General features: G+C 38.0%; 1 protein-coding gene across 5 annotated transcripts in view; it reads left to right on the top strand.

Moving 5' to 3' along the window:
* OSBPL9 (oxysterol binding protein like 9) overlaps positions 1-21,925 on the top strand; it is a 176,241-nt gene that overhangs the window by 43,668 nt on the left and 110,648 nt on the right. For 4 of the 5 annotated variants that reach the window (XM_025871597.2, XM_025871596.2, XM_025871595.2 and 1 more), the window contains exon 3: positions 8,011-8,089. In XM_025871597.2, coding sequence (XP_025727382.2) covers positions 8,011-8,089 — 79 coding nt within the window. Of the gene's footprint in view, positions 1-8,010; positions 8,090-20,991; positions 21,074-21,925 lie in introns of those variants that run through there. The other variant, XM_025871598.2, reaches the window with a different exon arrangement.

The following is a 21,925-nucleotide window of genomic DNA, read 5'->3' as shown; positions in this document are numbered from 1 at the left end:
CATCTTACAATCATTGCCATCTTAGAATGGATGCAAAAAGGTATTATTTTTAGGTTAATGTATAAGTTCAAGAATGTCTTCACTTTTGGGGGTACCTGGCTGGCTCAGTTGTTAGAGGGGTTTTGAGTTTGAGCCCCATGCTGGATATAGAGATTACTTAAAATTGAACCTTAAAGGGGCACCTGGGTGGCTTAGTCGTTAAGTGTCTGCCTTAGGCTCAGGTCATGATCTAGGGTCCTGGGATCGAGCCCCGCATCGGGCTCCCTGCTCTGTGGGAAGCCTGCTTCTCCCTCTCCCACTCCCCCTGCTTGTGTTCCCTCTCTCACTGTGTCTCTCTCTGTCAAATAAATAAAATCTTTAAAAAAAAAATTAAATCTTAAAAAGAATGTCTTCACTTTTGTCCCCTTAGATATGCATCCTCTAAGAACTTCTATTGTTTTGTCATTTCATTATGAAAAATCACTCTGTTGATCTCTGCCTTTTTTGTTAATTCGATAGCTTTTTTGTTAAGCATCATCTCTTCTCTATGAATTTAACACTGAAAATGACCTCCTTTGGGCAAGATGTAAATTTCTGCTTAATCTCTATGATTGGTACATAGATATCATTTTGTTTTATTTTCTGAATGTGTATACTATAATTATAAATTAAAAATAAGAAGGTGATGAAATGTTAGCCAAAAGAAAGCTTGGAAACAGTATTAATATGAGACCTAATAGACTTTAAGAAGAAGAAAATTTAAATTTTTACAGAAAAAGAGGATAATAAAAACCCAGTATCACATAGATAACATTCTTTAACAACAGTGGAATAAACGAGAAATCCCTTAATAAAACAGTAGCCACTCGCTGCCTTACATACTTCTAAATAATTCATTGGTGAATGTAGAAATCATAATGGAAATTATGAAATATTTAAACCTGAATAATAAGGGACCACATGTTAAAACTGCATCTAAGGCAGTCTATGATTTATGATCTTAAATTAATATAAAACAGATTGAAAATTAATGAGCTAAGCATTAAATTTAAAAAATTAGAAAAAGGTAATAATAAAGTAACAAGAAAATAACAAAGGAAATTTTTAGGCCAGAGTCCTTTATTAAATGTAGATGTCAAGAGGTGCCTGGGTGGCTTAGTTGGTTGGGTGTCTGCCTTCAGCTCAGTTTGTGATCCCAGGGTCCTGGGATTGAGCCCCGCATTGGGCGCTCTGCTCAGCAGGGAGTCTGCTTCTCCCTCTGACCCTCCCTCCTCTCATGTGCTCTCTCTCTCTCTCATTCTCTCTCTCAAATAAATAAAATCTTTTTAAAAAAAAGAATATCTTTATGATGTCAAGACAGAATAGGATGTTTTATTTTTTAAAAAGATTTTATTTACGGTGCCTGGGTGGCTCAGTCAGTTAAGCATCTGCCTTCAGCTCAGGTCATGATCCCAGAGTTCCAGGATTGAGCCCCACATCAGGCTCCCCACTCAGCAGAGAGCCTGCTTCTCCCTCTGTCCCCCACCCGACTTGTGCTCTCTCTCTCTCTTTCTTGCTCTCTCTCAAATAAATAAAATCTTTAACAAAAAATATAAGATTTCATTTATTTGAGAGAGACAGAGATAGCAAGAGAGAGCACGAGCAGCGGGGAGAGGGAGAGCAGGCTCCCCGATGCAGGACTCCATCCCAGGACCCTAGGATCATGACCTGAGCTGAAGGCAGACGCTTAACCAACTGGGCCACCCAGGCGCCCCAGAATAGAATTTTTTTTTTTAAGATTTTATTTATTTATTTGACAGAGACCTAGCAAGAGAGGGAACACAAGCAGGGCGAGTGGGAGAGGGAGAAGCAGGTTTCCTGCCGAGCAGGGAGCCCGACGCGGGGCTCAATCCCAGGACACCAGGATCATGACCTGAGCCGAAGGCAGATGCTTAATGACTGAGCCACCCAGACACCCCAGAATAGGATGTTTTAAAGCACAAACCACAATAGAAGAGACTCGTAGATTGACAACATTCAAATTTTAAAACCTTTGAACACCACAAACAACCAAAAGACACCACAATTATTTTTTTTAATTTTTATTGTTATGTTAATCACCATATATTACATCATTAGTTTTTGATGAAGACACCACAATTAAAGAGAAAGATAGCCTATGGACAGGAGAGAAGGTATTTACAATGCATAAAACTGGCAAAGGATTAATAACCAGAATATATAAAGAAATCCTACAAATGAATAAAAAAGACAAAAAGAAACCCAAAGAACACATACAAATCAAAGGACAAAAAGAATGCCCCAAAATACAAAAGAATGCCCCAAAAGAAAATGTACAAAGGATATGTACACTCAATTCATGTAAGAGTAAATAAGAATGGCAATAAATAGGACCAGGTTCTTATTCTCAGTGATACCAGAAAATGCACATTAAAAGTCCAGCAAGATAGTATTTTTGTCACATTGCCAAGGATTTATAAAGTCTGATTATACCTAGTGTTGGCTAGTGACTGGGGGTATAGGAACTCTACTGAATCAATACAGTGTTGGGACATAAATCAGTATAAGCACTTAGGAGAGCCATTTTGGAGTATTTAGTAAAGTTGAAGGTATGCCAGCTCCACATAAAAATGGAACTGTATTCCATTTCAGAGCATATGCTTGACATTTTTTTATAGAAGTGTTACCAGGAGACATATAGTGATAGTTATTGCTGAATTATTGGAATAGGAAATATTAAAAGTAACCTAAATGTTCTACATGGGAGAACTGATATATTGTGGTATACTTATATAATGGAATACTATGTAGCAGGTAAAATGTACATATATAGTCTCAAAATGGATTGTGTGTGTGAATATATACACATACATTCTCAGCATGGAAAAATATATACATATGTATGTATAAATATATATGTTTATGTATAAAATATATATGTATTTTCTTATTTATTCAACATGAACAAATCTCAAAGTAATATTAGCGAAAAAAGCAAAGCAAATTGTTTGCTGTTCTATTACTGTTATCTAGAACAGTGCCTAGAGATTTTAATAAATACTTGCTGAATCAATGAATGATGTTAAAGTAGGTCCTCCATGCAGCAGCATCTTTGGTGAGCAGGCTACACCTCAAGCTTTCCTGCTTCTGTTTTGTTGACTCCTCTTTTTTCCCTCTAGATGATGTGTTCTTCCAGGGCAGAGATATATTTTATTCCTATTTATATTCCCTGGCTATTAATGTTCCTGGCCCAGAATAGGTATTTAATAAATGTGTTGAAGTAATTAGTGCATATTGCTTATTATAACAGTGCCCTGTTAAGAGAGGGCTTTGGATCAGGAATTGCAAGAATTCAATTCTGCCTTTTGGGTTGCAGGACCCTGGGCATTTTTTTTTTTTAACCTCTCCTGAGCCTTAGTTTTGTTTTGTTTTCTTTCTTTCTTTCTTTTTTTAAGATTTTAATTATTTTTATTTGACAGAGAGAGAAAGAGCACAAGTAGGCGGAGCAGCAGGCAGAGGGAGAAGCAGGCTCCCCACTGAGGAAAGAGCCCAATACGGGACTTGATCCCAGGACCCTGGGATCATGACCTGAGCTGAAGGCAGCCGCTTAACTGACTGAGCCACCCAGACGCCCCTGAGCCTCAGTTTTCTAAGAGTAATACCCGTTCTGCCTAAATCTCCAACATCAGATTTAAATGTGTTATATGAATGTAAGATTTCTAACATTTCAGCAAGGAGAGAAAGCATGTGGTTGTGAAATTACTGTGGGAGTAGCTAAGCTGTGTATTCTCAGTACTGTCTACATTCCTTTTAGGAGTTGTGTGAGCAAATCTGTGTCCCAGAGGAGTCATTATTTCTTTTTTATTATCTTTGGAGCCAGTTTACCAACCCAGTTTCTCTTCTTGCAAAGGGAGGTTGGCCCTAAAATAGCCAGAACTCTGTTTTGTGGGGTTTTTTTTTTTTCCCCTAAGCCATGAGAACAAACCTTTCTTTGGTACCAGAACTATGACTCATGTCTGAAATATGTGTGTGTGTGTACAGAGGACAGGAGAAGAAGGAAAGTCAGGAAATTCATCTGGTTGCACTAGACTCCAGCTCCAGTTACCTTCAATCTGGAACTCGGATAGTGTGACCCTGAAGCAGCACGTACCCTGGTTAGCCCAAGTACTGCTAACCTGAAAGGTTGATCCTTTCATGTCTTCAGAAGAAAAATAATGAAAATTCACTGAAAAATATATATGTTTATTATGTTGGTATAGTGGGTCTTAAAAGCAGGATTGAAATAAAAACTTTGGCATTTTGATGGACTAGCATAGTAAAGAACTTTGCTTAACAATAGAATATTATTCTATATATGGATTAGTAAAAGGAGTTTTACTTTACCAAACGTAAGAAGATAGTATAAACTCCGATAAAGGGAGAGGTTGGATGTTTGGTGGAAGAGAACCTGGGGCAATTGGTAAATCTCAAGCTGTCCAACTGTAGAATTTGATAAGAGATGAGAGGTAAGCATGGAGCAAATCACTGAGGACATTGTGGGCTAGGCTGTGGTAGAGTGACTGTAACCCCTAACTAGGACATTCCATTAATTATTATGCTAGGACAACAGGAATAATTGAACTGTTCCAGGTAAATCAGGTCATATGGTCACCTTATTTGAAGGTGAAGAAGAGCCATTGATATGGTTACGTACCCTACAAGGAATGGGAGGTGAAAAAAATTTTAGGCAGGAGACTTGGGCAAATCTGAATAAACTTGAAGGGAATGAGAGAGGTGGACTAATTGCCAGATGAAGATGTGTAATTGAAAATGATTGTTGTTGGTTAAACAGGATAAAGAATTTAAACATGTGTAAGTGCTGTTGGGAAAGAGCCAGTAGTCAAAGAAGTTGACAATTAGTAGAGTGAGAGACCTAAGGAACGGTGATAGGGTATGGAGACCTTTTCCATATGACAAGTGGAAAGGAAGCAAGAGTGGTTATAGATGCGGGTGAACTTTCAGGGTAATAGCAAGACCTGATGGGACTGGGAGGTTGTTAGCTAGCTTCCAGAGTTTTCAAAGAAGCATTTGGACAGAGGAGGGGTAGAGTGTAATGGGCAAGAAAAGAATGCTTTCTCCCGTATAGGTTGTCACAGGTACTTAGGTAGAAATATTTCTGAAGCACAGCTTAGGTAATTAAGGGCCATTGAAGCAGAGTTTCAAGAAACAAGTGGTCAGCAGCAGCAACAGTGCTTTAGACTGGTGGTATATGACAGAACTGGAGACTATTAGTTTTGTCTGGGTGGCTCAGTCATTAAGCGTCTGCCTTTGGCTCTGGTCATGAACCCTGGGTCTTAGGATCGAACCCCACATCGGGCTCCCTGCTCGACAGGAAGCCTGCTTCTCCCTCTCCCACTCCTCCTGCTTGTGTTCCTGCTTTCGCTATCTCTCTGTCAAATAAATAAATCTTAAAGAAAAAAACAAACTGGAGGCTACTAAAGCAGTCATTGGAGATCTGTGAGAGTGTAGTTTGGTGTAGTGGTGGGAAAGAAGCTAGATTGCAAGAGTGGATGAAAAGTTAAGGCACGGACAATTTCCAAAAAGCTCCTCTGTGAAAGCAGTGAGAAAGGAGGTGGTAACCAGTGGGAGATATGGGGTTTTGCTTTTGTTTAACAAATGGTTGGGAATTGAGCTTGAGGAAGGACCTTAAAAAAGTGCAATTACTTGGTGTGTTTGGTTTTTCCCCTTGGGGTGTGGAAGAAATGTTGTGTATGAGTATGTATAGGGCCTCTGTGTGTTAAGGAGGAAGGGACTGGTTGATGAACGTGAAAAGGTTGGTTGGGCCAGATTTTGAATAATCTTGAATGGCATTATGAAGAAATGTTGACTTTATTAGTCCAAGGAAGGTTTTAAATATCTTTGTCTCCTGTAAGAGTCTGTGCTTTAGAAATATTACTCTGGCAATAGCAAAGACTGGACTAAAAGGTAGCCAGACTGAAAGGAGACAGATTGCCTATTAAGCATATAGTGATGAGAACCTGAATTAGGGCATTGGCAGTTCATGGGATGGAATAATAATATTTGATATTAGAGTTCAGAGGTGGAATGAACACAACTTGTGGTGATGGAATGAAGGAGAACAGGTGTAGAACCTAGAGGTTTCCATCTGAGTTGACTAAGTAACTGGTAAATTCACACTAAGAGACCCAAAAGAAAGACCAAACATTTGGTATTGGGGTGATTTATAACAGCTTTGAGATATAATTCACATACAATGCAATTCACCCATTTAAAGTATACAATTCAATGCTTTTAGTATATTTACAGAGTTGTGCAGCCATTCCCACAATCAATTTTAGAATGTTTTCATAAAGAAACCCATACCCATTAGCAGTTGCTCCCTATGTTACCCCACCTCTTCCCCTCCCCCCAGCCCTAGGCAACCATTAATGTACTGTTAGTCTCTATGAATTTGCCTATTTTGGACATTTTATATAAATGGAATTATATATGGTCCTTTGTGACTAGCTTCTTTCATTTAGCATAATGTTTTCAAAGTTCATCCATGTAGAGATCACTTTCTACCTTGTATTACGCTCACCTCTTTGCATGTTTTATCTCCTCCTCTGCAATATTAGTGCCTTGAGGGCAGAGACTATTGTTACATATTCTAGAGCTATATCAAGCACATATTTTTGTATTCAGTTGTAACTTAGGAAATATTTGATACATCATAAGTTAGAAGTTAACTCAGTAACCACAAAATTAAGTTAACCAGAATGATCTGCTCCCATACATGCTTACCCACTGAGATGTGTTTATGTTTGCTGCCATGGAATAAGTAGGTACTATACCAGTGGTTCTGGTTCTGACATTAATCGTGTGACCTTGGGTAAATCATTATACTCTCAGGAGACACTTTACTTAAGTGAAAATAAGGATAAAAATCCCAACCCAAACTGAAACTGAGGAATAACAAAGATAATTCAAGTTGATGGGATTTGGATAGAAATGGGGGTTTATCCAGACAGCCTCTGAGAAGAGATTAATATTAATGTTTGGCTCTGTTACCCACTCCTCTTAGAATAGGAGTAGCCTTATTCATGGGATTAGGTATTTTGGCCCCTTGATTCTTTTCAGCCCTCATTTTCAAGGTCCTGGAATGCTGCTGCTTTTGTCACCATCCTGGGGCATTTTACCTATCTCATGTTCTCTAGCTTTTTTCTCTGAAATACTTTAGATGCTTATTTCTTAAGGACACTAACCAATACACTCCTTATTTTGCATAAATTCCTGTCTCTTAATTCCTGTTGTCTTAATGGGCTGCTTGTAGTTGAATACAAAAAATTAAAAGTTTAAAACCCACCCTATCCACCTTCTTGAAACAAACAACTTATAAATGCAGTCCCCTCCTCCATCTTTTGGGGAGTTGTTCATGCTTTTATTTAAAAAACACATATTGGGTGTGTACTTGAAGGTCATGTATCAACAAATAATATTGTCTTTGACTTCCAAGATCTCCTGGCAGTTCAGGGGGAAGAGACATATAAACATAATCACAGCAAAAACTGGAAAGTGCAATTGCAGAGCCATGTGCGAGTGGTTATGGGAGCACACTTGGAAGAAGTGATTGGGACCGTGTTTTGAAGCAAGTGTCACCTGACATTTCTGCACTAACAAGTGTAACACAGAAGCAGCCTGATGAAGAGGACCTGCATTCTTTGACCTCACAACAACCGGGTGTGGTGGAGGTTTCTGGCTCCCCATTTTAGAGAGTAGTCCAAAGCTCAGAAAAACCTAGTGGCTGACTCTTGAACATAGATTCTAGACTCAGCTTCTGTGTTTGTCCTCTCCCCCTCTCACAGCAATCATGCCCCTTGTGCAAGAATAAGAGGTAGCCATGCAGAGTACTACAGTGCCCTGCCAGCCCCTTTTCTGTGTCGAGCCTACTGCCGGTGTCCTCGGTGCATTGAGCATTCCAGGGCTGTTGCAGTAGTGAATATTGCTGATGTCATTGTTTGCCTTATTGGGATTTTGCTCTTTGTTTCACAGGGAGCTGTGATTGGTATAGACGATGAGGACGACAGCACCTTCACAATAACTGTTGATCAGAAAACCTTCCATTTCCAGGGTGAGCTAAAAGAAGAGATTCTTTCTCTTCACAGTCCCAACTGCTTCTTTCCTCCTCTTTTGGGTGTTTGCTGGATGACTTGAATGGTTTTGCAACTGATTCTGCATGAATGAGTGCACAGGAGCGTTCTGGATGAAGTGGTACTGCAGGTTAGGCAGGGATTTGTATCTGCAGTGGATACAGATCTGTTTGAGGCGACTGTGGATCTGGCTGCAATTGGAGATTAAAAATTCAAAGGATAAAAATCAGTGAAGGGAGAGAGTAATGGGCTGCTGCTGCTGCTGGCTTGTGTTTACAGAAGGTTGCTGATCTTCTTTATTGAGGAGTATGGTTCTGCCCCTGCATGAAGAGTCTAAAGACTGAAGGTTGCAGTGTTGGTGTAAAACTCAAAATGTAAATTAAATTGAAGCTAGTGGCAACCTTTGGCTTAAAGGTTTTGCTTTGCTTCAAGAACTGCAAGTTTGCATTCATTTCATCTGCATTTCTGTGTCTTGTCTGCCAGCCGTCATTTCTCTGCTATTATCCTTTTTATAGTTAATAACACCAATGCCATCTGCCACTGCTATGTTTCGACATTGCATGCTATGGTTCACCGGTAGAAAGGGTAAGATACTGTATGATCATTCTCATTTCATCTTGCTTTGAAAACTGTAAACCAGCAAATAAAAGCGATTTTAATGATGCCGTCTTAACGTACCTCTCATCTAGGAGTGTTTATTAGCTTTGCTACTAATGTTTTTGTTATTTTGCCTATCCAGAGTAACCTCTGTTTTACATTTAAAGCAGTCCAAGAAACTTAGAAATGAGAAGCTTTGGAGATGTTAGTAGTTTCTCTGAATTACAAGTGACAGTGCACTGTGGTAGATGCTAGGTATACCAGGGTAAATAAATATTAAATAAGTTGATAGCTTAAAAATGTTTTGGTTATGAAGTCTAACAGTGACCAGGTATATTATATGAGATGTTGAACAGCTGTTGTCCTTCCATTGCTAGGATAGTATACTGAACTTATTTTTCTTCATTGTCTTGTTTAAGAAATTGACACATAGAAATGAAAGATGCAGCTTAAATATGATAGAGGCAAACCAGTATAACTCAATTGTGATATCTCTGATGCTTTTAGGAAAAAGCATCCTTAAAATATTTATGGTGTTTGGTCATACTCTTTATTCAGAGCTGCTTAATTGATGATGCTTTCCTGAAATTTTCCACTGCATTTAACTTCATAAAACATTTTAAATACTATGAAAGCACAGGACCTTTATTTTTAGGTTGAATATATAATGCTGCTTATAAACTAAAGGAGATAACACCCCCACACTGAAACTCTTTACTTGATTAAAGATGAATACTTTAATGTTTTTCAAGTAATAGCTCCTGGATGCAGGTGAACACTGCACTATGGAATTCTCTCCTCTGCAGTTAATAAGGAGATAACTCCTTTGGACTTCCAGAAGCTGTATTATTTGCCTGTTTAAAAGAGAGGGGACTCAGACCTCTAGAGCAAGGGCACCTGTACCTTCTGATTTACTTTTAGATTATTTATGTTAAATAGTCTCATATTTATGTGGCTTGCTTATAAAACAAGCAATTCCTTTAATGATTTAAATGACAAGTGTTACTAAGACTTAAATGTATTTTTAAAATGATTTCTTAGTTCTGAGACTGCCAGATTGATTATTTTCTACTATTATAGTAAGGGGAGCTTCAGGCAACATGACATTATCTGGTTTTTGTAAAGAACTCACCAAGACACTCTATATTATATATATTCTTGGCAATAATGAGAGTTATTTCACATAGGCCCTTACTCATAAGAAGATCTCTGAAAATTTGATAAAAAGCTCTCAATGTCTGATCTTAATTCTTGATTAGAATTGAGAACAAGTTTGGCTGATATATATTAGCACATACTTAAATGTGTTGAAGTTTTTATTTAATCTACCAGAATTTTTTTAAAGCAAATAGTCAATTGATGTATCTCTAAAGCTAATTCTACTTACTATCAACTATTAAAGGGAAAGCTAGAATTTGTTGAGATACATTCATTTATTCAACATACATTTTAGACATTATTTTAAGTTCTGGGGATACAGTAGTGAACAAAAAAGATAAAATTCTTTGCCCTCTTGGGTCATCCATTCTGGTAGAGGAGAAAGCCAATAAAATAAAAAGTTACTTATACTTTGTGTGTGTGTGTGTGTGTGTGTGTGTGTGTGTGTGTGTGTATGTATATGCTAGTAAAATATAAATAAGAGAGTGCTAAATCCTGGGGAGAAAAAAATAAAGTAGGAAAGGAGAAAATGAAATAGAAGTGAGGTTGTATATACATGGAGGGAGGTGTTGAAATTTGAGAGTGGCCAGGGAAAGGCTCATTGGAATGGTGCCCTTTGGTGAAAGACCTGAAGGAAGTGAGGGAACAAGTTTTAAGGCTTTGTCGGGGATGGTGGTACATCATTACTAGGCAGAGGGAACAGTAAGTGCAAAAGAGCATGCCTGCCATATTTGAAGAACAGCAGGGAGGCCAGTTCTAGTTGGAATGCAAATAATCATGGGGAAGGGTAGTGGGAAATGAGGTATATGAGGTAACAGAGAAGTTGATCATGTGACCTTGTCTGCCATAGTAAGAATGTTGAATTTTATTATGGAGAAGAGAAGCCATTAGAGGGTTTTGAGCAGAGGAGTGACATGATGTGATTTTTTAACAGTATCACTCTGGCCACTCTGTTGAGAATAAAATGCAGGAGGCAGGGACAGAAGCAGGGAAACTAGTTAGGCTATTGTAATTCAGAAGAGAGGTGATGGTGGCTCCCACAGGATAGCAGTGGGGATGGGGAGGCAGTGAGAAATGGTTAAATTACATATGTATGTTTAATCAACTTTATCAGGGTATAATATACAATAAAATGTATACACTGTAAAGTTCAGTGAGTATTGACAAGTTTATTTAGTCATAACTGCTACCACAATCAAGGTATTGAACACTTCTGTCACCCAAAAGATTCCTTTCTTCTTTCAGTCTCTACTCCCAGCCGCTGGCCCCAAGCAACCACTGATTGACTTTCTGTCACTATAGATTTTTCTTTTGGAGAGTTTCACGTAAATGGAATCATGCATTATGTATCCTCTTTTGTCTGGCTTTATTTTAGCTCAGCATAATGTTTTTAATATTCATCTTTGTTGTTACATGTATTAGTAGTTTTTTCCTTTTATATTGTTAAGTAGTAGTGTGTCATATGATACTGTATTTTAAAGGTTAAACTGTAGCATGTGAAAGAAAAGAGTCTAGGTTGACACCAAGAATTTTGGCTTGCCACAACAATGGAGTTGCCATTAACTGGGGTGGGGAAGACTGCCAGAGGAACTAGTTTGGGGAAGGGGATGTGGGCATCAGGAACTTAGCCTTGGACATGCTTATAAGCAATTCTAGATGCCTACAGAGATGTCAAGTAGGCAGTTTGAAGTGTGGAATTTAGGAGAAAAGTTTATGCTGAAGAAATAAATTTGGGAGTCATTGGCATATAGATAGTATGTAGAGCCAGAAGAATTTAGGAGTAAGTGCAGAGAGACAAGAGGTAGTGAGCCCTGAAGCACTCCAGCATCTATTTAAAGGGAACAGAGCTGAGGTAGAACTAGCAGAAAAGATTGAAAAGAAGCAATGAAAAAGGAGGAGGAAAACTAGGTGAATGCAGTAGCCTAGAAGCCAAGAGAGAGTATTTCTAGAAGGGGAGAGGCAGCAGCAGCTGTGTCAGATGCCCCTGATAGATCAGTTAAGTTGAGGGATGAGAAGGGATCAGAGGATTTAACAGGTAGGAGTCCACTGATAACCTTGAGAAAAACAATTTTTTTTTTAAGATTTTATTTATTTGAGAGAGAGAGTGCATACAAGCTGGAGGGAGAGAGGGAGGGAGAGAGAGAATGTGAAGCAGACTCCGTGCTGAGCACAGAGCCCGACTTGGGGGGGGGAGGGGGAGGGGCTCGATCCCATGATCGTAAGATCGTGACCTGAGCCAAAACCAAGAGTCAACGCCCAACTGGCTGAGCCACCCAGGTGCCCCGAGAAGAACAATTTTAAGATAGAAATATACAGTGCTTTCAAGTTTTGCTGTGAAGGGAAGGCAAGAAATAACAGTAGTAGCTGGAGAGGGGAATGAGAACAAATTTTTTTGTGTGATAAGGGAAATAATAGTATGTTCCTGTGGTATTGGCAGTGATTCAGTAAAAAGGGGAAAATTGATGCAACAGAGAAGGGGGAGAATTGCTGGGTGAGTGTTCTTGAGAAGGCAAGAGAGGATGGGACGTAATACACAGGTGAGGAGGCTTTGCCTTTCACTAAGAGCACAGATGGTTCATCCATTGCAACAAGAAAGAAGGTCAAGTGTATGGAAATATATGTGGGTAGTTTGTTACCTATCACCTTCATTTCCACTATGGTTTAAGTCTCTAGCTACCCTCCATGTCCTGTATCCTGAAACATTATTTGTTTATAATAAAGAGGATTGGTACCAGGAAAAAAAGAAAACTTCCCCGAAACCATAGATTACTTGTCATTGCAATGATTAATTCTGGTAACTTGATATTTCAGAATATCTCCAGTTTTAAAGACATGCCATAAAATTATCAAAACAAAGTCAATTTTTTAAAAAGATTTTATTTATTTATTTGACCCAGAGAGCAAGAGAGAGAGCGAGCGAGTACAAGCAGGGGGAGTGGTGGGCAAAGGCAGAGGGAGAAGCAGACACCCCCGTGAGCAAGGAGCCCGAGGTGGGGCTCAATCCCAGGACTCTGGGATCATGACCGGAGCTGAAGGCAGACACTCAACCGACTGAGCCACCCAGGTGCCCCAAAACAAAGTCAATTTTAATTAACTTCAGATTTGAAAAAGAGAGAAATATTCTCTGTAGTTTTTTTTCTTTAGATAATTGAAATTACAATCCTAGCATGTTAGAGCTTTAAAAAGGTTTGAAAACTACAACTTCACTCTATCCTTTTTCAGAGATTAAAAATAGTTGCCAATTTATCTTTATAAACTGCCTCTTTTTTCTTTGGAACAAGGGCAAAAAATGATCCCTTTTCTTATCAGTCAGCTAAAGTTGTTTGCGTATAGATTCTCTAATAGACATTGAATGGAAAGCTCAACAGACTGGCTGTTGAGTTCAAACATAATTGTGTGTATAGTATGTGTAACTCCCCATTCTCAGAACTGAGAGTATACTGGTAAATAAGACTTGGGCCGTGATGTCAAGGAGCTTGTAAAGAAGTAATTGGAATGTGATGTGAAATGTGCTGTCATAGTAGAAATACATAGAAGACACTGAAATAATGAAGAGGCAAAAAAGACAGTGTTTCACAGAAGAGTAGGGTTTTTTGTTACCAAGTAATTATTTTTATAATAATCAAAATTAAAAATCACAATAACTCTAAAAATTTCAAGATGTGCAGCAGTATATAATGTAAAAATTAAAGGTTCCTTCACCAGGCTCTGTCTCCCTCCTCTTGCTCCTTATCTCCTCTCTGTGGCAGAGTTCTGAGGATTGGAGAAGTTCGTTAGGCTGAGAGATGTAGCATGTGCAAAGGTGTGGAAATATGTTGCTGCCAGTGTGTTCAGAGAACTACGAATGTTTGGTACTGTTAGAACGATGAGGAGGAGATGAGGCAGAGGCCTACATCTGATGTAAAGAGGTTATATTTTTATCCTGAGGTCAGTGAAGAGCCAGCGAAGCAGAGTTTTAAGCAGAGAAGAGACAGAGTAAGACATGGGCTTTAGATAAATATTTGTGATTGTTGGTAAGGCCCTGAATGGGTTAAAGCAGTAGTAATGGAGAAGGAGAAGAGGAAATAGACTTGAGATTTTAGGAGGTAAATCTGTAGAAACTGGTGACTACTGGGAAATGGGAGGTGAGAGAATGATAGCCATATAAAGTTAGTGTTCTTGGCATGGCTTACTGTTTGGATGTTGTCAACATCTGAAGTTAGAGAAATCAGGGAAATAGGTGGTGCGGGACCTCTTACGTCTGTGGGACACATACATAGATATAGATGGTGATGGCAATTGGATCTGAGTTTGGGCTGAAGATGGAGATTGTGTCTGTCAAACCAGCAGTTGAAAAATTGAATGCCTGAGAGCTAGGCAGTTAAGTAAATGAGTGAGGAGTAAAGATAGATGAAGACTTAAGCAATTTAGAAAGCTCATGCCCTGTTTGAAGGGTTAGTTGCTACTTAGTTCCAGACAGTTGCAGGCTTTTGGTAATGCTTGTCCAGTGTTGCCAGATTGTCCAGTTTTTCAAGAGAAGCCAGAAAATCAGATTTTTTTTTTTGTGGATGGGATTTGAGTATGTGTGTGTTAAATCTCCAAATTAAACAATAATAGCAACAAACTGTGTAGGCCGATGAAACGCATCTGTGGGCTAGATAAAACCTCTCTGTATTTTCAGTCTCTGGTTAAAACCATAGAATAGTGGGTATGAACTTTCTGGGAGATCTGAATGATCTTTTTTTTTTTCTTTTTTTAGAAATATTTCAGTTTATTTAAATTGTTAAGTAGAATATGAAACCGAATTTGTAACTAGTACCAGAGAATGGACTTAACTGTTTGGTGTTTAATGAGAACAGCTTCTACACAGGATCCCAAGAGACTTACAGAAAAAGGGGCAAAGCCCTAATATTAAGCAAATAAAACTCATGTTTCAAACAGATTATACAAAAATTGATTTATACTCCATTTCCCTTTTTTTTTTTTTTTGATATTTAGAAAGTGCAGATTTAACAAAAGGTAGCCATATCCTTTCTCTGTACTGTCCTCCTCCTGAGGACCAAATCTGGGAGCATATTAGAGTGTAACCATCAAGAGGCTCAAAGGAATGATTAGAGAGATTGGGATGAAAGCTATTAGTTTCAGCCTATGCAAATACTGTATTTATAGTTGCATGTCAGCAGTTCATATGGCTCAACCTAATAGAAGACCTGGTCTTTTATAGTTCACACTAATAATTAGAAAAATACCCAGTCATTTGAATTAAGTCTATTTAATGCTTTAGTATGTATAAGGATTTACAATGTTACTGATAGTGTATTGGGATAGTAATAATGATAGCTACATTTATTGGATATTTATTTTATGCCAACACTATACAGAGTTTTACTTATGTTAATGCTGTTCTCGTGACCTTATGATGTAGGTACCATTACTATTTTTATTTTACAGATAAGGAACCTGGGGGCCGCAGACACACAGGTTTTGCAAGGCAGAACTGGTATTTGAACACAAACAGTTGTGCTCTAGGACCATTCTCCTAACTGCTACAAAAAAAGTTATTGTAGAGATTTATTAACTAGTTTATAATTAACTTTTATAATTTTATCAGAAGAGGAATTAATATAAAGCATAAGGAACTTTAAATTACAATGTAGTTTAATGCAATTAAAATTTTTTGTGATATTAATGTTCTACACGTTCCATTACTTAGTAGAAATAGTATAGGGGCGCCTGGGTGGCTAAGTCGTTAAGCATCTGCCTCTGGCTCACTCAGATCATGATCCCAGCGTCCTGGGATCGAGCCCCGCATCTGGCTCCCTGCTCCGTGGGAAGCCTGCTTCTTCCTCTCCCACTCCCCCTGCTTGTGTTCCCTCTCTCGCTGTGTCTCTCTCTGTCAAATAAATAAAATCTTAAAAAAAAAAATTTAGAAATAGTATAGTAGTGATGGTGGTAACAACCACCACCATTACTACTACCAAATTATCTGTTAATGAACCAGGCACAGTGTTCAACAGGCACTGTACATTCCTTCCATAGTTCCTAAACTCCTAAACAATAAGGGTAGTTTTAGAGTTAGAGAAACAGGTTTAGAGAAGCTTAGTGTCCAGGATTGGTAGATTAGTGCTCAGGTCTCTCTAGACCAGTAGTTCTTGAAGTGTGCTACCAGACCAGCAGGATCAGCATCACCTGTGAACTTGCTAGAAACAGATCTCTGGCCTGGCCCCCAGACTTGCTGAATCAGAAACTCTGGAAATGGGCCCTCTGTAGTGATTTTGATGCACTCTGAAGTTTGAGAGCCATTGATCTGGATCCAGTGGTTTCACATGTTATTCCAGTTTCCTCTCCTAACAACCTTACACATTAGGTGGAATATCTCCAATTTATATGTGAGTGAAATGAGAGAGAGTCAAGTGATCTGGTCTCGATCTTAGATTGTTATGCCCTAACCTACACAGAAGGGATGTCTTGCCCTAAGCAAACGTGGTGTGTGAAAAATCTGAATTTTTTAAAGATGGAAATTAGATGTTTTGGTTCTTCATAAAATCCTTTACTTTCAAAGGATTTTACTGAAGACATCATTTAGGTAGTATCTTCTCCAAAATGATTTCAAATATGAAATTTGTTTGCAGACTTATTTGGATATACTTTTAAAGCAACACAAGTTGCATAAGATAAAATACAATATTTTTAAATACTAAGAAATGTTTAAATTAGAAGAATCTTCAGGAATTGTGTCTTAGTGGAAGTTATCTGTGCTTGGACTGATAGCTGACCTTTTCAACTCTGTCCATTAGAACTTGCTCATTTATTAAAATGCAGAATTACTATAACTCAGCCCAGCGGTGAAGGAAAGTTTTTAATTCAGGAAAGTTACATTGATCAAGTATATTAGGGCAACATCGTCCATGTACCATGCTGCATTAACCTTAATTAATGCAGCATGGTACATCCTTATCATTAATCATTTAGAAGAATAGATAATACATCATTAGACTAACCCTTCGTTGTAGGCTTAAGTGTCTTCTTTAAAGTAATCATCTCAGCCTTATTATTAGTAACAAATTCAGTTATCTTGTTGATTAATGACTTTTAAAAAAATTTCCCCCTGCAGTTTTATATTTTTGATTTTTACATGATGACCATTTAAAGACTTTGTGTAAAGGAGGTAAATCAACCATAATTCTTAATTAGATGTAGGCATTAAAGGGGGGAAATGCCACTGAATTCATATATTGGCAGTTTGTTGTATTGCATGAAGTTTGGATCTCAGTGGTATACTTTTCCTCTTCTTTTTTTTTTTTTTTAAAGATTTTATTTATTTGACAGAGAGAGACATAGCGAGAGAAAGGGAACACAAGCAGGGGGAGTGGGAGAGGAAGAAGCAGGCTTCCCACAGAGCAGGGAGCCCAATGCGGGGCTCCATCCCAGCACCCTGGGATCATGACCTGAGCTGAAGGCAGACGCTTAACAACTGAGCCACCCAGGTGCCCCTACTTTTCCTCTTCTTAATTTGCTTTCTGTTTAAGATCCTCACTGGATATTTGAAATTATTTTTCCAAGTTTAGCTAATTATAGACTGAGTAGCTAGGATTAGAGTAGATATTTGACTTTTTATTAGTAAGTTACATTTTTATCCCATCATTCCCTTTTCCATATTTTTTAAGTAGTAAAATTAATACCTGCTCACTGTAGAAACTTGGGAAAATATAGAGTAGTATAAAGATGATACTAATAATCACCCATAATACTCTCACCCAGAGATAATTATTCATAACATGCTTTTGGATTTCCTTCTGATCCTTTAGTGTGTGTTTCATAAAATTGACTTATCTTGTATAAATAAGGTTTTCAGATTTTTAATTATTTTTAAAGATTTATTTATTTATTTTAGAGAGCGCACGTGGTGAGTGGTGAGGGGCAGAGGGAAACAGGGATGGAGAGGGAGAGAAGCAGACTCCCTGATGAGCAGGGAGCCCTGCTGCAGGGCGAGATCTCATTACCCGGAGTTCATGACCTGAGGTGAAACCAAGAGACGCTTAACCGATTGAGCCACCCAGGTGCCCCTCTCTATTTTAAATAATGCTATGTTGAACATCCTTGCACATAAATCTTTAATAAAACCTCTGTTTACCTTAGGATAGGTAAATTCTAAGAATTTGTCAGAACAAAAGACATAAATATTTTTAATGTTCCTGAAACAATTCTCCATAATTGTTTTCAAGAGAGATTGTGTTGATTTATACTCCCTCTGCTTCATCACACCCTTTATCAGCACTTAGTGTTTTCATTTTAAAAAAATGTCAACCCAATGCCTCCCCTCAGAAATATATTTTAATGTGTTTATTTCTTATTTCGTAATTTGTTCATTCCTTTGTCCATTTTGTTGTTGGTGCTATGCTCATCTTATATCCTTCTTTTATGAAAGGGAATGGCAAATAGTCTTAGGCTCATTCATTAACCCTACCATCTGAGAAATTGCTAATATACATTAAATAATCTTTTTACCCAGTTTGGAACATGGCTTGGTAGGTTTTAGTGTGGAGAGTAAATGGAGACATGTAAAGGAAATCATTAGATAGTATATAATGTGTACTTGAAAATATGCATGAAAGTATAGACTCTGTGAGTTGAACAAAGACTTGCAGAGTGTAAGGGGGATGTATTCTGCATACTGCAAAGTGCTTAATCATACCTTGCCTCTTTGACACAATATTTATTCATAAGATGTAGTCATACATTTTAATTTCTTTCCTTCAAAAATAGCCATATAGGCAATAGAACAGAGTCTTATGTGCCACAGTCTAGGGAGTGTTCTGTTGGTGATACAAATTTACTGTTTTCAGCATGCTTAATGATTTCTCAATTACATTATGTTTATAAAATTTACATTTATTGTCATTCCTATTGATGCTTTAATTTTTCTATTTTTCTGCTGATTAAAAGAATGGTAGAATAGAGTGCAAAATATATTAAAGTGGTTGCATGACTGCTGTTCTTCAAATGGAGATGGTGATGCTGCAAGAATTGTTGCATGGCAGGCTTTGCACAGTGTAGTGGTACAAAATGTCCATTTGTTGCTTGATATTAAAAAAAATGCAGATTTTCCTCTGAGGAGTCGGTGTACAGGAAAATGTAGGGTATATAAAAGTTAAATAAGTACTGCTTATGTAAAATGTAATGTCATACCTCAAGAAACTTTGGGGACTCAACAGTAATTTGAGGGACAATTATGCATTAAGTGATATGCACTTGTAAGTATAATAGTTCAAGGAAGGGAGTGATACTGATAAATTTTCTATGGTTTTCAAACTTTTAATGAAAGCATTTTACAAATGCAATCTTATTTAGAAACCCAAGTGTAAGGTAGAAAAAAGTATAATTCCTCTGGTTGAAGTCAGAGGGTTAGATGGGCCTAGAGCTCTGCCCTGGGCAGCTTGTAGGCACTTCGAGAAAATACCAGTATTCAAATTTATTCCTTCCTTCCATCTATTTAGTCACTCATTTTTATGGTCAACAAATATTTGAGTGCTTATTGCATACTAGGCACTGGGCTAGTTTCTGGGTATAAAGTAGTGAGCAAAGCAAAGTGCTTATCCTCAAGGATCTCACATTTTGAAAATCATTATTCTAGAGGTTTTCTGGTTAGTTCTCTGACCCCAGGTTAATTATCCCTGAGTTAAAGCTCTGTCTTCTGGTAACGCCTGGACTGTACTCATCCTTGTTTTACTTTTAGACAACTAACTAGCTGATAAATTCTAAGAAAATACTCTGCCACGGTCGTCTTTGTCTTTTTTAGCCTCCTTCATTAAGTCCACATGAAGTTTATGAACGTTCGTTCTCGTGATTGTGATACTTCCATCAGTGACTCCACATGTAACATTAATCCAGCATATAAATTGAAGTTATGGTTCATCATTGCATTTTCTTAATATTAAATTTGGAGGACCTAAGACAGTTTGACTAGTACCCCAGAAAAAATAATTAGAATTTAGATAGAATTCAGAAAATTGTAAAGAAGCTGCGTCTTTGGCAGCAGCTCTTTCTGCCCACGGATCCTGTCCTTGTGCTTTAATAAAATCATCTCTTTTGCACCAAAAAAAAAAAAAGAAAAGAAAAGAAAAAAGCTGCATCTTTGCTGGGTTGCTGGCTTTAATGAAGACATCTGTTTTGGGTGACTGTCTAGTAGAAGGAATCAGAGTATCATATAAAGGAGAAGTGAGCTGAGCCCAGGCATATAGGTGACTTAAGTCAAGTAGTGATGGGTGTCAGTGGGCTTTTTTTTTTTTTTTTTTTTTTTTTTTAATCTTGGGGAGGGATGATCGGATATCTTTTCTGGTAAAGGTGATTATAATCTAGAATTGACCCTCAGATGAATAAAAGAAGGAAGTGGAGTAGAGCGGAAGCAAACACTTCCTCCAAGGATGCAGATAGTGTGCTGTGCATGGTAATCCTCCTATGTACCCTACAGATGCTTATGAGATTCTTTTATTATCATTTTATAGATAAGGAAACTGAGGCTTGGAGGAGTTTTTATCCAAGGTGACATGTATGACAAGTGGCCAGTCTGGACTCAAATAACTGCTGTTTTCATTACACAGTTCTGTTTGTTCATGCCTTTCCTTCTGTTACCCTTAGTCACACTGACTTCTCTTTTCACCCTGCCCCAGTCTCTTTGTGACTCTAGCTTCACTGCTGTTTTCTCTTCCTCTAAACAGTACAGCATACTTTTTAACTCTGATAGTAGTTAGTATTTTCATGCTATCAGGTGGTTTGGTTGTCAGAGTTTCTACTGTGCTCACTGTACATCCAAGTTGATAGTTGTCGCTAGTGAGGGCCCCAGCGAAGGCAAGGGAACAGAGACATTGGTCAGAAGACACTGGTGGAAGTCATAGCATGAAACATGAGGTGAGTAATCTGTTACCAAGGATGAGGGAGGCTTGGAAGACTGGCCAGAGAAGGGCCCAGGAATATTCCCTATAAAGATTTAAAGGGCAGAGAGTCAAATATTGACCTGTACTGTATTTAATTTTATTCTTGTACTAACTGCAGAGTTCTCTTAATATGTCAACTGAGTTATTAATAATACCCAAGTTGTTGAAGAAAACCAACATATCTTCTCATATTTATTCCTCCTTTGCAGAGGAAGTTCTGCCTACCTGACAAGCCTAAATGTGGAGCAGGGGGTCACCAGCAAAACGAGGATGGCAGTATCAACCTTTGGAATTGTTGTAAGATTAGAGAAAATACATATAAATACTCAACATGATATCTGGCAAATAGCAGGGCTCAAAAATTGTAGCTCTTGCTATTATTTTTTTTTTTAATTTTACCTCATTTTGCTGATGATCACTATTTCTGGGATTCTCTTTTCTAGCCTTGGGTTTGGGCTATAGGTGACCCAAATTAGGTTCTTGAAAATGCTACACACTGAGCATGATAACCAGGATGCAAAGCTGATTCCCTGCTATTCAGGGAGCTCTCAGTTTAACAGGAGGAATGCCTACTGAGAATATTTATTAGAAAAGCAATGATGAGGATAGCAGCTGGGTGTAGGTTTTATACCAAAGGTTTACATGCATTTTCTTATTTAATTTTTTTTAACAACTCCAAGAGACAGTTATGAGGAAAACGGAGACGTGGAATGCTAAATCATTTAACTAGGGTACACATTTTAGAACAATAATTACAGTACAATGTAAATGCAATAGAGACTAAGGAATTGTAGAAGAGAGAACCAGTGAAGTCAGGGAAGCATCACAGAGGAGATGATTTTGTTACAGGTTTTGAAGGATGAAAAAGAGGAATAGGCAGGGCTGGAAGCCAAAAAAATAAAAATAAATTTAATAAAATAAAAAATTTACCAAACTTCAGAGAAAGGAGAAACACATTCTAGGTACAGGGAAAGTATGTGCAAAAGCTTGGTAGTATGAAAAAGGATTAATTGTTTGAGAAACATAAGGAGTGTAGCATGTTTTAGAATAGATGGCAGGTAAGGGGAAGGAGATGTGAGTTCAGTCTGGAACTAAATAGATCATCAAAGGCCTTATGGGGGTTCCTGGCTGGCTCAGTGAGTGGAGTGT

The sequence above is a fragment of the Callorhinus ursinus genome, unplaced genomic scaffold (assembly GCF_003265705.2).
Source record: "Callorhinus ursinus isolate GAN/ISIS: 27379988/994484 unplaced genomic scaffold, GSC_fseal_2.0 scaffold9, whole genome shotgun sequence".
NCBI classification, from domain to species: domain Eukaryota; kingdom Metazoa; phylum Chordata; class Mammalia; order Carnivora; family Otariidae; genus Callorhinus; species Callorhinus ursinus.
The sequence above is the reverse complement of the archived record's forward strand: the minus strand, read 5'-3'. Positions and strand labels throughout refer to the sequence as shown.